Raw genomic sequence first — 12,329 nt, 5'->3', positions numbered from 1 at the left:
GAAAACATTTTGAATTCGACTCAGTTATCTGTACACTGAAGATAGCCTGAATAGTTCTGGCTAATTCATTTGTCTGAAGCTTTTTAATTTGTTGTTATATGGGATATTTGTAATGATTTCTTTTTCAAATGAGAACAAAGTTGATGTTGCTGAACGTACATCTTTGTTCTTGGTATGGTGTACCTTGGAGGGTTCACCATTTTGCCCTATTCCAGTTGCTTGCTTTGTATTGGTTTTCATTCTCACAATAAACATAAGAATATGGAAGAGGTGATTATTCCCAGTTTTTACAAGCGATCAGCTTTTTTATAGGTGACAAAAGTCTGAGTCCAGCAAAGCCCTGCTGTCTTTATTGTATCACAGTACGTCAGCTGAAGAATTCAAACCCTTGAGTTTTATTTTGATAGATATCTTGAAGCCACCATATTTTTTTTGGAATGGAAATATCTAAGTGAAAAATGACATGTCAGAAAAAAGCAAAACTGTTTTACAAGGTATTTAGCCCCGTCCCCCTAGTCTTCTCTGCATTTTAGGAATATTGTGGTTGGTCAGAAGTATAGCTGATGGGGAGGAAAGAAAGAGGAGAACTGAAGCTGGAAAGAGGAACACAGGGAATGGTGGTATTAGGAGCGGAGAGAGAGAGGGAGTTTGTGATAAGATAGTCTCCACACGTTTTTATAATGGTTTAGAGCTGATAGTATAGAAAGTGGAGACAAATGTGGATAAGGTATAGTATTGAAAATAAAGTAGGAAAAATGCATTAGAATAAAGGAGGGGATGGCTTTAAATTTTATTTAATTTATTTACTTTTGGGTGTGTTGGGTCTTCGTTGAAGGCAGGCTCTTCGTTGATGGCAGGCTTTCTCTCGTTGCAGGGAGTGGGGGCTGCCCTTTGTTGGTTCTTGGGCTTCTCCCTGCAGTGGCTTCTCTTACTGTGGAGCCCAGGCTCTCAGCGGGGGCTTCAGTACCTGCAGCTCGTGGGCTCCAGAGCACAGACTCAGCAGTTGTGCAGCATGTGGAATCTTCCCAGACCAGGGGTTCAGCCCGTGCCCCCTGCATTGGCAGGGGGGTTCTTACCCATGGTGCCACCAGGGAAGTCCCGGGACAGCTTTTTCTAATTGGATAATTGGGAATGGTTTCACCAAAGGTGATAGTCACTTGATCCTGAAGGATGACTAAAAGTGTTTCAGTACTGTAGATAAGAGAGGGATAGAGGGGACATCTAAGAAGAAATAAGTGACTTAAGGGTTAAATACAAATAGTAGTTGTTTTCATGAATATCTTTTGTCAGAATCTTTTTCGTTTTAGGCCACTTGGGTGGTGGAGGTGGTGGTGAGGAAGAAATACAACTAGATAGTATGTTGTTTAGGAATGGAATAATTTATTATTATTAATAATAAATAATATAATAATCAGGTTTATGAAGTTCAAGTTTATTATGTCTCATTCCTGTGAATGAGAGTGATTCAGCATGTTAAATTGTTGGAGTCACTCTAACCTTTAAAGCAACTAAAGAATTACCCAGCTAGTTAGTATGCTGTCAGGAGAGGGTAATTTGATTTCAATGGAATTGGCTTGCTTAATTCCCTCTGCACAGTGTATATTTGTGAACTTCATCTCTGTTGCTTGTGTAGAGGTTGAGAAGTCTCTTGACAACAAGCTTCCAGTTGCATCTAGCACCTGCCTTGGCTAATTGGTATGCCCAGTTCTGGTACTAGAACCTCTGGGGAGTTTGGGTTTGAATTCAGCTTCATCAGGCTTAAACCAGAGCATCAGTGTAAAGGGGCTCTGGGGTCAGCTGTTGATTGACAAGGAAGAGGCAAGCAGTACAGTGAGAGAAGAGAGAATGAAACCTCATGGGTAAAATAGCTGTTACTTCATGTTTGGATGTTTCTCACCTCAACTTATATATTAAAAGTAAGATATTTTATTGCTCTCTGCTAGCCCCTTTCCAAATCTGCAGGCATTAATAACTAAAGATGGAGGAAAAGAATTGACCAGGACCTGAGAGTTATACTGTTTTGTGGCAGATGTCCACACCAAGGTAGTTTATTGTTGATACAGTTTATGCTTTTCCCCTGTTTTTAGAAAACTGTAGGCTAGTAGGTTTCCTGTCAGTTGTGCCTTCATTTTAACACTTAACCAAATTATGTTGTTATAATAGTAAGTTTTCCTCTTCTGCTTGCCTGAGAGTTCTAATAGTCTGACTCTTTGTGACCCCATGGACTGCAGGGTTAGGGTTAGGCTCCTCCGTCTATGGGATTTTCCAGGCAAGAGTACTGGAGTGGGTTGCCATTTCCTTCTCCAGAGGATCTTCCCAACTCAGGGATTGAACCTGGGTCTCCCGCATCACAGGTGGATGCTTTACCCTCTGAGCCACCAGGGAAGCTTGTTCTAATAGTGGGTGTTGTCATTTTATCTCTTATTTCCTGGTCCCAAAATGGTCTGGGCATGCAAACGTTTGAACAGAAGTGGAATTAGATTTAAAAAATGGATTGCATTAGGTGAATTTTAGTGCATCCTACTAAACATACCAGGTTCTCAACAACAAAATAAAAGGATGTTGCAAGTTAGTTTTTATTTGAACCCCCAACCCCCGACTTTCAGCTCTTATCCTCTATACCAAGATTCAGTTAAAACGTAAAGGTAGGAGATAGTCACTGGTGAGGAAATGTCCATAGTGGCTCTGTGTTTATGGACTTACCTCCTCCTCTGCTTTTTCTTGTCCCCTTAACACATGGATTTTATTTCGTTTCCTTTCTTTGCACATGGTGCTGTTTCTCTTGGAACTGCACAAAAGACTGAAATAAAACCTCTAATTTTATATTTTAGAAAATATATTCTTGTAGGATTAAGCCTAACTGGTGATGACTATCTGTATACTATATTTGAGTAAGAGTGTCAATTTGGAACTTATATTTTGGGTAGTGTGTTTATGTACAGATGTCTCATAAATCTTTCCCAAGGGTAATTTTTTTCTAATTGGCTTAATCAGTCTGTATTTTTATATAATGTTTCAAGCAGTTTTCAATAAATAATTCAAATTCACAGTTGTATGAAGATTTTCTTAAGTTACTGAGATTCTCTGGAGACTCCCAGAAATACTCCCTAATTGACATATTTAATCATACCTTGTATAATATGTCAGACAGACAAGTCTGATAAATAAACCAGATTATTGGTGGGATAGTCAGAAGTACTTAGTTCTAGCATTTAATCTTGGGAAACCTAAGAATGAAAATACTTGACAGGTTATTTTGGTTATAGTTGGGGCTTCCCAGGTGGCTCAGACGGTAAGGTGTCTGCCTGCAATGCGGGAGACCTAGGTTCAATCCCTGGATTGGGAAGATCCCCTGGAGAAAGAAATGACAACTCACTCCAGTACTCTTGCCTGGAAAATTCAGTGGACGGAGGAGCCTGGTAGGCTACAGTCCATGGGATTGCTAAGAGTTAGACACGACTGAGTGACTTCACTTTCTTTCTTTTGGTTATAGTTAACGCTTTTCTGAACTAAGCTTTTTTCCTTGCCATGTGAACCACTAACTGTTGGTATCAAGTAGAAATAAGGGTCATGGTTAGTAGAGGGCCATTGATTTGGTGACTGAAGAACAGTGGTTGATTTCTAGAGGCTTGAGGGAAATAGCGGCATTAGTACCTGCAGAGCTGTAGCACCTCATTGCCTCTGACCTGAATACTGCATGTCCTTAAACCCTCATGTAACAGCTTCAGTGTTCTTACTGATGAGCTGAGAAATTCTCCAGTTAACTTGTTAGCAGAGATGGTGTGATTCAACAGTGTGATTGGTTAAATTTTTTTTGGAGTGAGGGACGAAATGCCCAAGGACCATCTGATACATATTTTTTTGATTATAAAATTCTAAAAATATTATAATCCCAGCTCTACCATCTAGTATCTGTGATCTAGATGCTATTTTATCTATAAAACGGGAGTAATACATACTTTGGAGAATTGTGAGAAATTATACCAAATATGTGATATGCCTAGCACTGTACTGCCACAAAAGTTATGTTTCCTTCCTCCTCCCTTATTGATTTGGGAAAATGAAATATTTTAGTTGGTCTCTATCCCATTGGAGATTTACTGGGTAACGTACCTCCTTGGGCCTCCCTGGTGGCTCAGCTGGTAAAGAATCCGTCTGCAATGTGGGAGACCTGGTTCGATCCCTGGTTTGCAAATATCCCCTGGAGAAGGGAAAGGCTACCCACTACCCACTCCAGTCTTGTGACCTGGAGAATTCCATGGACTGTATAGTCCATGGGGTCGCATAGAGTTGGACATGACTGGGCGACTTTACCTCAGTTTCACTTTACCTCCTTACATTTTGGCTTGTCATGGCTTTTCTTAGGTGCCCCCCACCCCCCGCCCCAATAACTTCTTGCTCACCTAAAGGACACTAGCATTGTTGATTGACACCGCTTCCTTTTGGACATGGAGTGCTTCCTGTATCTTTGACCGTCTGCATAGTTTGTTCTACATAATCAAGATTTTCCCTCCTGTCTTAACTGAATAACCAAAAGGAAAGGTAGTTAATGCTACTAAGCCACATGTCATCGTTTTCGTGGCTTTTGAGCTGGCAGATACAATTCTTTGTTGCTTTTAAAGAACTTTCCTTTTCTACCAGTTTGTTGTACTCTGTGCATATATAAACTTAAACCTGTACCACAGCTTGGTTGTATTGTATAGAAAAGCCTGTAGTATTTATAGAGGAATTTTATCCAGTTGCTGTGAGATTTGTGCTCGTTTTAAATCTGATTTATCATGAATCTACTTATGACTTCTCCAAATAATACAGAAATAGGTAACATTATATTTTGAGAACATTGAAAGTTATTATAAATTTCTAGTATTCTGTATTGAAATAGTTGCATAGAATATTTTGCTTAAATGTCATTTTAAAGTGTACACTGTCATATTAATGTATTTAAGTAGTATAGCATAGAACTTTTAAGTAGAAACATTTCATATAAGGAAAATAATTGTAAAAATGACTCAAGGATCTAGACAGTTGAGTTTACATTGAAAGATAGAATACATTTTGGGCCTTTGAATCTGATTCAATGAAAAGTGTTTTACTCTAGTTTTTCATTACTGTAGTGTCAGGGATATGAAAAGCCTTCTGTGATTGGATTGTATTCTACCTGGAATTGTGGTTGAGGTGTTACTGCAGTTTAACTCTCAGCTGGGGAACATCTACATTCACAACTTTAAAATATACTGTGAACCTCACTATCGGATAAGAGTGCAGGTTGTGTGGGAGTAGGCCAGGTATGTTTCGTGGTCCTGATTTCTTTTCAGCTCAGCTGTGTGGATTATAGTCTATCTGTCGGGGAACAGAATTTAGAAGGAACTCGGTATCAATAGACTGTCCCGATGTGAGAGGCACTGGGAAACGCTTGTGCTGTATTATTTCCCCTTTGCATATGGATTTTACCAACTCTGTACATTCTTCAGACTAGATGGGCTATCGTTTAAGATGTAAAAATGTAGGCTGTACACTTACTTACTGATCTGTGTTTCTTAACTTTTCTGGGGAGCGGAAATTAATCTACTCGTGGGCCTGGTACATGTTCCATTTCCCCCTCCCACCCTAATTCTTGATGAGTGACTGAAAATGGTCTAGATTTAGTGTGTATATGCCATGAAAGGAATAACTTACAAAACTAGACAATGTATCCCCCCAGGTAAATATAGTTTGAGTGTGGCTCCACCAGTGAGAAGTAGACAACAGGCCTGGCAAGTAAAACAAATGCTTTTTATAGTTTTTTGTGTTCATAAATAAGATTAATACCAAATGAATAGGGAACGGTGCATGAAGAGTTTGTTGTAGTCATCTGTTTTTAGGAATTATTGTCTTATGGAATATGTGGAGACTTGTTTTTTGGGACTGAAATACTTCTGTTTGTTACTTCTCATGTTGAACATTCTCTTTAGTCGGGTGACATTTAAAGATACATTTATTCTACTTTGATTTTTCTGTTATACAATATTTTGTCATTCAGACTTGTGTATCCTGTGGTCTTTTAGGCACTGTATAGTGAAGGTGGCACCAAGGTTTATCTAAGTAAGAGCCAGAAAAAAAATCTGTCAATCTTGTTTCTAAAAAATGAAATTTGAAAATTATTTTATATCTTAAATAGTTATACCTTCATGTTTGAATGAACACCAGTACTGTGGTTTTAGATTAGAATCGTGCACTGGTACATTTTTGGATAATTACCTGTGTTACTAGAGATCATGTGGCTCTGTGAAAGAGTAAACTCAGTAACATGTAGACTGCAGTCATATCCATGTTATAGCTTGTTGTTCTGTTAGATCAAGAGAAGGAGAGCCACGTGTGTATTTGGACATAGTTCCTCAGTCGTGTCGGACTCTTCACGACCCCCATGGACAGGCTCCTCTGTCCATGAAATTCTTCAAGCAAGAGTACTGGAGTGGGTTGCAGTTTGCTTCTCCAGGGTATCTTCCTGACCCAGGGATCAAACCCTGGTCTCCTGCATTGCAGGCAGATTCCTTACTGTCTGAGCCACTAGGGAAGCCCATATTTGGATACAGTTGACATATTTAGGTTTCTTTTATATGTACATAAACATTGTCTTTACATGAATGATATGTGCACCTGTGTAGTTTACATGATAGTTGTGGTTACTGACTTCTTTCATACTAAGATTTTCATGGTTTTGATTCTCTATTGATATAATTATTGTCTCTAAAAATTCATTTTGGTGACATCCTATGTCAGCCAAACAAGTAACAATTTAGAAAGTTTAATCTTTAAACTTTTTTGTAGATCAGAATGGAGGAAAATCTAAAATACGACTGCAGGGGTTCTATTTACTCAGTACTTTTTGAGGCATACTTATTGATCACCTGTTATATGCTAGGCACCTTAAGCTCTACTGGAGATCCAGTTTATGTGTAACAGCGAAGTTAAGGAAATAGTACAAAGAATATAGAATAAATTATGTCTTTCAAGTTAAAGAAATGCTGTTATTCACTAAAGAGTTTGTTAATTTTGAGGATTCAGCTTGTGTTTAACATCAAAGTAAGGAAATAATATCTAAAGTTTGGAGTATAATTTTTTAAATTATATTTTTAAAATAAATGCTATTATTCACTGGATGGTTGGCCACATAGTTTAAAAATAACCTGTGAATGAAACAAAAATGTAACGGTAATTGTATTGAGACATAGCTAGTTATTCTGTTTCTGTTCTTAAAGGAATCACTTTCTTAAAATATGAACATTGGAAGTCAAAGCTGAACATGGATTTAACTTTATTTGAAATAATTTTAAACTTAAAGTTGCAAGAAAAAGAATAGTACAAAGAATTAAAAAATTTTTGCCCAACTGAGATTCACCCAGTGTCAACAATTTGCTAGCCTCCTTTCTAGTCTCTTCTTCCCCTCCCTTTCCCCCTCTTTTCCTGTTCCTTTCTCTGTCATTCACTCACTTATAAGTATGTAAACCCTCCCTCCAACCATTGGAGGGTCCTTTGTGTACATAATGGCCTTTTTGTCCTAAATACTAAGAATAGGGATAGTTTCTTAAATAACCACAGTACAGAAATCAACTCCAGTAAATTTAACATTGTTAAAATACTGTATCTGTTGTCCATATTCTAAATTGTCAATAGATCTAATAATGTATAGCATTTTCCCTGTCTAGAGCACAGGATTCAATATAGGATCAAATATTGCATTTAATTATTGTTTCTCTTTAGCTTTCTTTAATCTAGAATACTTAAAGACTTTGTCTTTTATGATATTCTCATTTTTGAAGAATATAGTATTGTGGTATTGTGGGATCTGGTTACCCTGTAAAATCATAACATTGGGCCATTATTTAAGTTCTTTTCTCTCCTTTATTTTAACTTATGTTGTGAGGAAAAAAACACCAAGTTCTTGAAACATAACAGCTATTCAGCCATTATGTTTTTTTAACCAAAATTATTGGTAGAATAAATTTTGCTAGTGTTTAATTCATACCTGGGACATCTGTAAAGATGATAATGTAATCTAAAACTCGGATTTTGTTTTTTTCTGAAGCTGAATATTTTAAGTTTCTTGTGTGAAATTTTGCTTCTCTGTTGATTTGTCTCTCTTCCTGGCAGGATTGTGCCACCTAGTGGAAGTTTATGTCCTTCTGTGTAGGTCTCAAACTGTGGATAGAAAGCAAGATGTGTTTTAACAAATTAAGAAAAAGTAGTTTGGCGTGTTTGAGCTTCTCTGTTGTCTTGGAATTCTTTATAACAGCGTCTTCATAAACAAGAGTTTAGGACAAATAAATTTCTTGTTGAGTGAAGGCTTAGTTCAGTTCAGTTCAGTTGCTCAGTCATGTCCGACTCTTTGCAAGCCCATGAACTGCAGCATGCCAGGCCTCCCTGTCTATCACCAACTCCTGGAGTTTACCCAAACTCATGTCCATTGAGTCAGTGATGCCATCTAACCATCTCATCCACTGTCGTCCCCTTCTCCTCCTGCCTTCAATCTTTCCCAGCATCAGAGTCTTTTCCAATGAGTCAGCTCTTTGCATCAGGTGGCCAAAATATTGGAGTTTCAGCTTCAACATCAGTCCTTCCAATGAACACCCAGGACTGATCTCCTTTAGGATGGACTGGTTGGATCTCCTTGCAGTCCAAGGGACTCTCAAGAGTCTTCTCCAACACCACAGTTCAAAAGCATTAATTCTTCTGTGCTCAGCTTTCTTTATAGTCCAACTCTCAGGTCCATACATGACTACTGGAAAAACCATAGCCTTGACTAGATGGACTTTGGTGACAAAGTAATGTCTCTGCTTTTTAATTTGCTGTCTAGATTGATCATAACTTTCCTTCCAAGGAGTAAGTGTTTTTAATTTCATGGCTGCAGTCACCATCTGCAGTTATTTTGGAGCCCAGAAAAAGAAAGTCTGCCACTGTTTCCACTGTTTCCCCATCTGTTTGCCATGAAGTGATGGCACTGGATGCCGTGATCTTCGTTTTCTGAATGTTGAGTTTTAAGCCAACTTTTTCACTCCTCTTTCACTTTCATCAAGAGCCTCTTTAGTTCTTCTTCCCTTTCTGCCATAAGGATGGTGTCATCTGCATATCTGAGGTTATCAATATTTCTCCCAGAAATCTTGATTCCAGCTTGTGCTTCATCCAGCCCAGCGTTTCTTATGATGTACTCTGCATATAAGTTAAATGTGCTAAAATTATGAGCTACTGAGTATTTCTTTTTCCAACAAGAAATACCCTTATTTTTTAGAAATACCTATTTTTTAAGGTATTTTAAAAGTACCTTATTTTTAAAAATACAGTTTTTATCAATGCAACTTTAATCAAGGCATATTTCCTTTCCACCAGTTAATATTAAAATAATTGTTGCTCTGTGGATCTTGTCAAAATCTTCCCACCTGGATTTTTCTTGTTATACATCTACTTTGTAAGCAGAATGTATTGGAGCTTACATATTATTTACGGAGTTTCAGCTTATTTTTAAGCAGCGGAAGAAAAACACATTGGATGATGAATGCTAAAGAAATGGTCTACAGGAAAAAAAATACACTACTTTGAAAATAGCTTGAAAATAATTTTGAGATTTATCATTCAAAGACTTTTTACCAGTTGGCCAGATAGATCTTATTTGTATATAAGTATAATTTAGTATTTTATCAATTGGAGAGTTGACGGTCTCTTTTTCTTATTAGATTTGAAAAAGATGCCTTGTTCTTGTGAGATATTCAGTATACACATTACTTGGTCTTGAGAAATGTTTGTCCCAGGGTTGGACATTCTGTCTAATTAGTGGAGTATAAACTCTTGAGGTCTTCAGAACAGTTGTGTACTGTAAAGAATATTGAGACTTATCCAGCCATTTAAGGAAAGTAGTCCTGAATTACAGAGTGCAGCCATTCAAGCATATTATGCTTTTATTAGAGTCATGGATATTTTACAGTGTTTTTATCTTATTCTCTCTTAGTTGCTAATGTATATTCACGATGAGTGGGTTAGGAGAAAACGCTTTGGATCCATTGGCCCCTGATTCACGAAAACGCAAGTTGCCATGTGATCCTCCAGGGCAAGGGTAAGCAATTTATTTCCTGATACTTCACCAAGATCACCTCCTCTTGTCTTTATTTGTTTGGTTTGAAGATAACATTTTCAACTTTCTGTTATTTGCTTTATCTGGTTAGATTTTTATTGTTTATGTGTTTAAATATATACTAACTGCGACACCGTAAGAAGCATTTCTCAATGGAGGATGTAGGAGTTACAAATAGATAAGTTTATTACAAGTAAGATAAGATCATTACAAGTAAGAATCTTTAGTATCCTTTAAGAACATGTTATAAGTTGATATTTTGGCATTTGTGAGGTTTTATCATTCTTTTCCTGAGTGAAGTTAGAAGTTTAAAAAATAGAAATGAAATACTACCTTTTATGCAGTGATACTTCATAGCTTTTTTCGTATTTGCCAAGGTCAGTATCACTTAAATTTCACTCTCAGGGTTGCAAAATAAAAACAATCTTATCGGGAGGGGGGTTCAGGGTTGGGAACTCATGTACACCTGTGGTGGATTCATGTCAATGTATGGCAAAACCAATACAGTATTGTAAAGTAAAAAAATAAAATTTAAATAAAAAAAATACTACAAAAAAACAATCTTATCAGTATACTTCATGAGACCTTATTATTAATAAGTAGTTATTGCTATTTAATTATTTGTTAATTTTACTGTCTCTTTGTGGTAAAGACTATCCCCATTTTCCAGAGGATGAAGTGAAGCTAACTGACTAAGGCCACCAGGCTAACAACAGGTGGACTTGAATTTAGGTTTGCACAGATTTCAACTGTATTATACTAGGTCTCCAAGACATTGTTTTGGGAGTCTCTGTGGGTTGAATTTACTTTGCTAGTATATGGATATAATAGTATTGTGTAGGTACTGATTCTGCTCACAGCTTGTTTGTGACTGATATATTTATGGTGTTTTCCCCCCATTTCCCAGCCTTGCCTGCAGTGGTGAAAAGTGGAGACGGGAGCAGGAAAGTAAATATATTGAAGAACTGGCTGAACTAATATCTGCTAATCTTAGTGATATTGACAATTTCAATGTCAAACCAGATAAATGTGCAATTTTAAAAGAAACAGTAAGACAGATACGTCAAATAAAAGAGCAAGGTAATACAAAGTAAGAAAACACTCAAGTCTTTTAGCAGGAACTTGTTAACTGGGTTCACATTTGTCTTTTGCTCCGTTGTTGCTTAGATGGGAACTGCTGTTCCTTGAGGGCTAGTATCCCCTGTGGGGCTCGATAGTTAGGTTAGTGTGACCAGTGGACCAGTTGTGCTCCCTCGGACATAGTCACCAGACCTGGAAAGAAGCCCGGGCTGCTCACCCTGTTATTTGTTAGTTCCCTTTCAGGAAGCAGTGAAACAGTGCCTTTAGTAGGGAAAGAAAATCTAGAGTATCTTCTGTGCTCCTGGGTAACTCAGAAGTGTAATTTTAACCCTTAAAAATTGTAGCATCATTTTCTCATCAGAAAACATTGTTTACATGCACATGCGCATCGGTCTGTGTGCCTCTCTGTTCTGGGGACAGTTTGAACGTGCATTTAGACTGTAACTGATATATATGCTATTTGTAGTACTGCCTTGTGTCTTTTCAGGAAAAGCTATTTCCAGTGATGATGATGTTCAGAAAGCTGATGTATCTTCCACAGGACAAGGAGTTATTGATAAAGACTCCTTAGGACCACTCTTACTTCAGGCAAGTATAAGGTTTTAGTTCTAAAGTAAGTGGTGTTGAATTAAAAAAAAAAGATAAAATTTTGGGTAGGATATGAGAGCAAAAAGAAAATGTTTCTTTTCATGAGATAGAACTCAGTATTCTGAATATGATTATAAAATGTTCTTAGGTTTAAAATATATGTAACTCATGAGGTCCTATGTACCCACCCCCGCCATGCATTTGGGCATATTTTTTTAAATTGACTTTTTGGGTGCATTTTTCCATAATTGATAGTATGGTGCTATAATTTCATATTTTGGAGGAATTTTTAAGACTTTAGATATTTTTTGTAAGTAGTTGTCTTTAATAGATCTAGTTAACCTGTTGTACTTTACAGAAGATTTCTCTTACTTTAAGTGATGGCTAGAAGCCCTTTGTTAAAGCTCACTTATCAGATAATTTTGTTCCAGTTGCTTTGTTCCAACTACTTTTTAGTGGATGAGTTCAGTTCCTCTTTGTAAATTCTCACTACAGAGTGCTCTAGTTCCTATAGTTTGACTTGATACCAAATGGAAAGTGGGGGAAGCATTCAGGGTGA

The 12,329-nt window shown here is 37.2% G+C and overlaps 1 protein-coding gene across 4 annotated transcripts in view; it reads left to right on the top strand.

Moving 5' to 3' along the window:
* NCOA3 (nuclear receptor coactivator 3) overlaps positions 1–12,329 on the top strand; it is a 127,568-nt gene that overhangs the window by 86,109 nt on the left and 29,130 nt on the right. For all 4 annotated transcript variants that reach the window (XM_040248114.1, XM_040248116.1, XM_040248115.1 and 1 more), the window contains 3 exons: positions 9,980–10,084; positions 11,010–11,182; positions 11,670–11,770. In XM_040248114.1, coding sequence (XP_040104048.1) covers positions 9,999–10,084; positions 11,010–11,182; positions 11,670–11,770 — 360 coding nt within the window. In that variant the 5' untranslated portion in view covers positions 9,980–9,998. The remainder of the gene's footprint in view (positions 1–9,979; positions 10,085–11,009; positions 11,183–11,669; positions 11,771–12,329) is intronic.

The sequence above is a fragment of the Oryx dammah genome, unplaced genomic scaffold, assembly GCF_014754425.2.
Source record: "Oryx dammah isolate SB20612 unplaced genomic scaffold, SCBI_Odam_1.1 HiC_scaffold_10, whole genome shotgun sequence".
Lineage (NCBI taxonomy): Eukaryota > Metazoa > Chordata > Mammalia > Artiodactyla > Bovidae > Oryx > Oryx dammah.
This window is presented reverse-complemented; position numbering and strand designations above follow the sequence as displayed.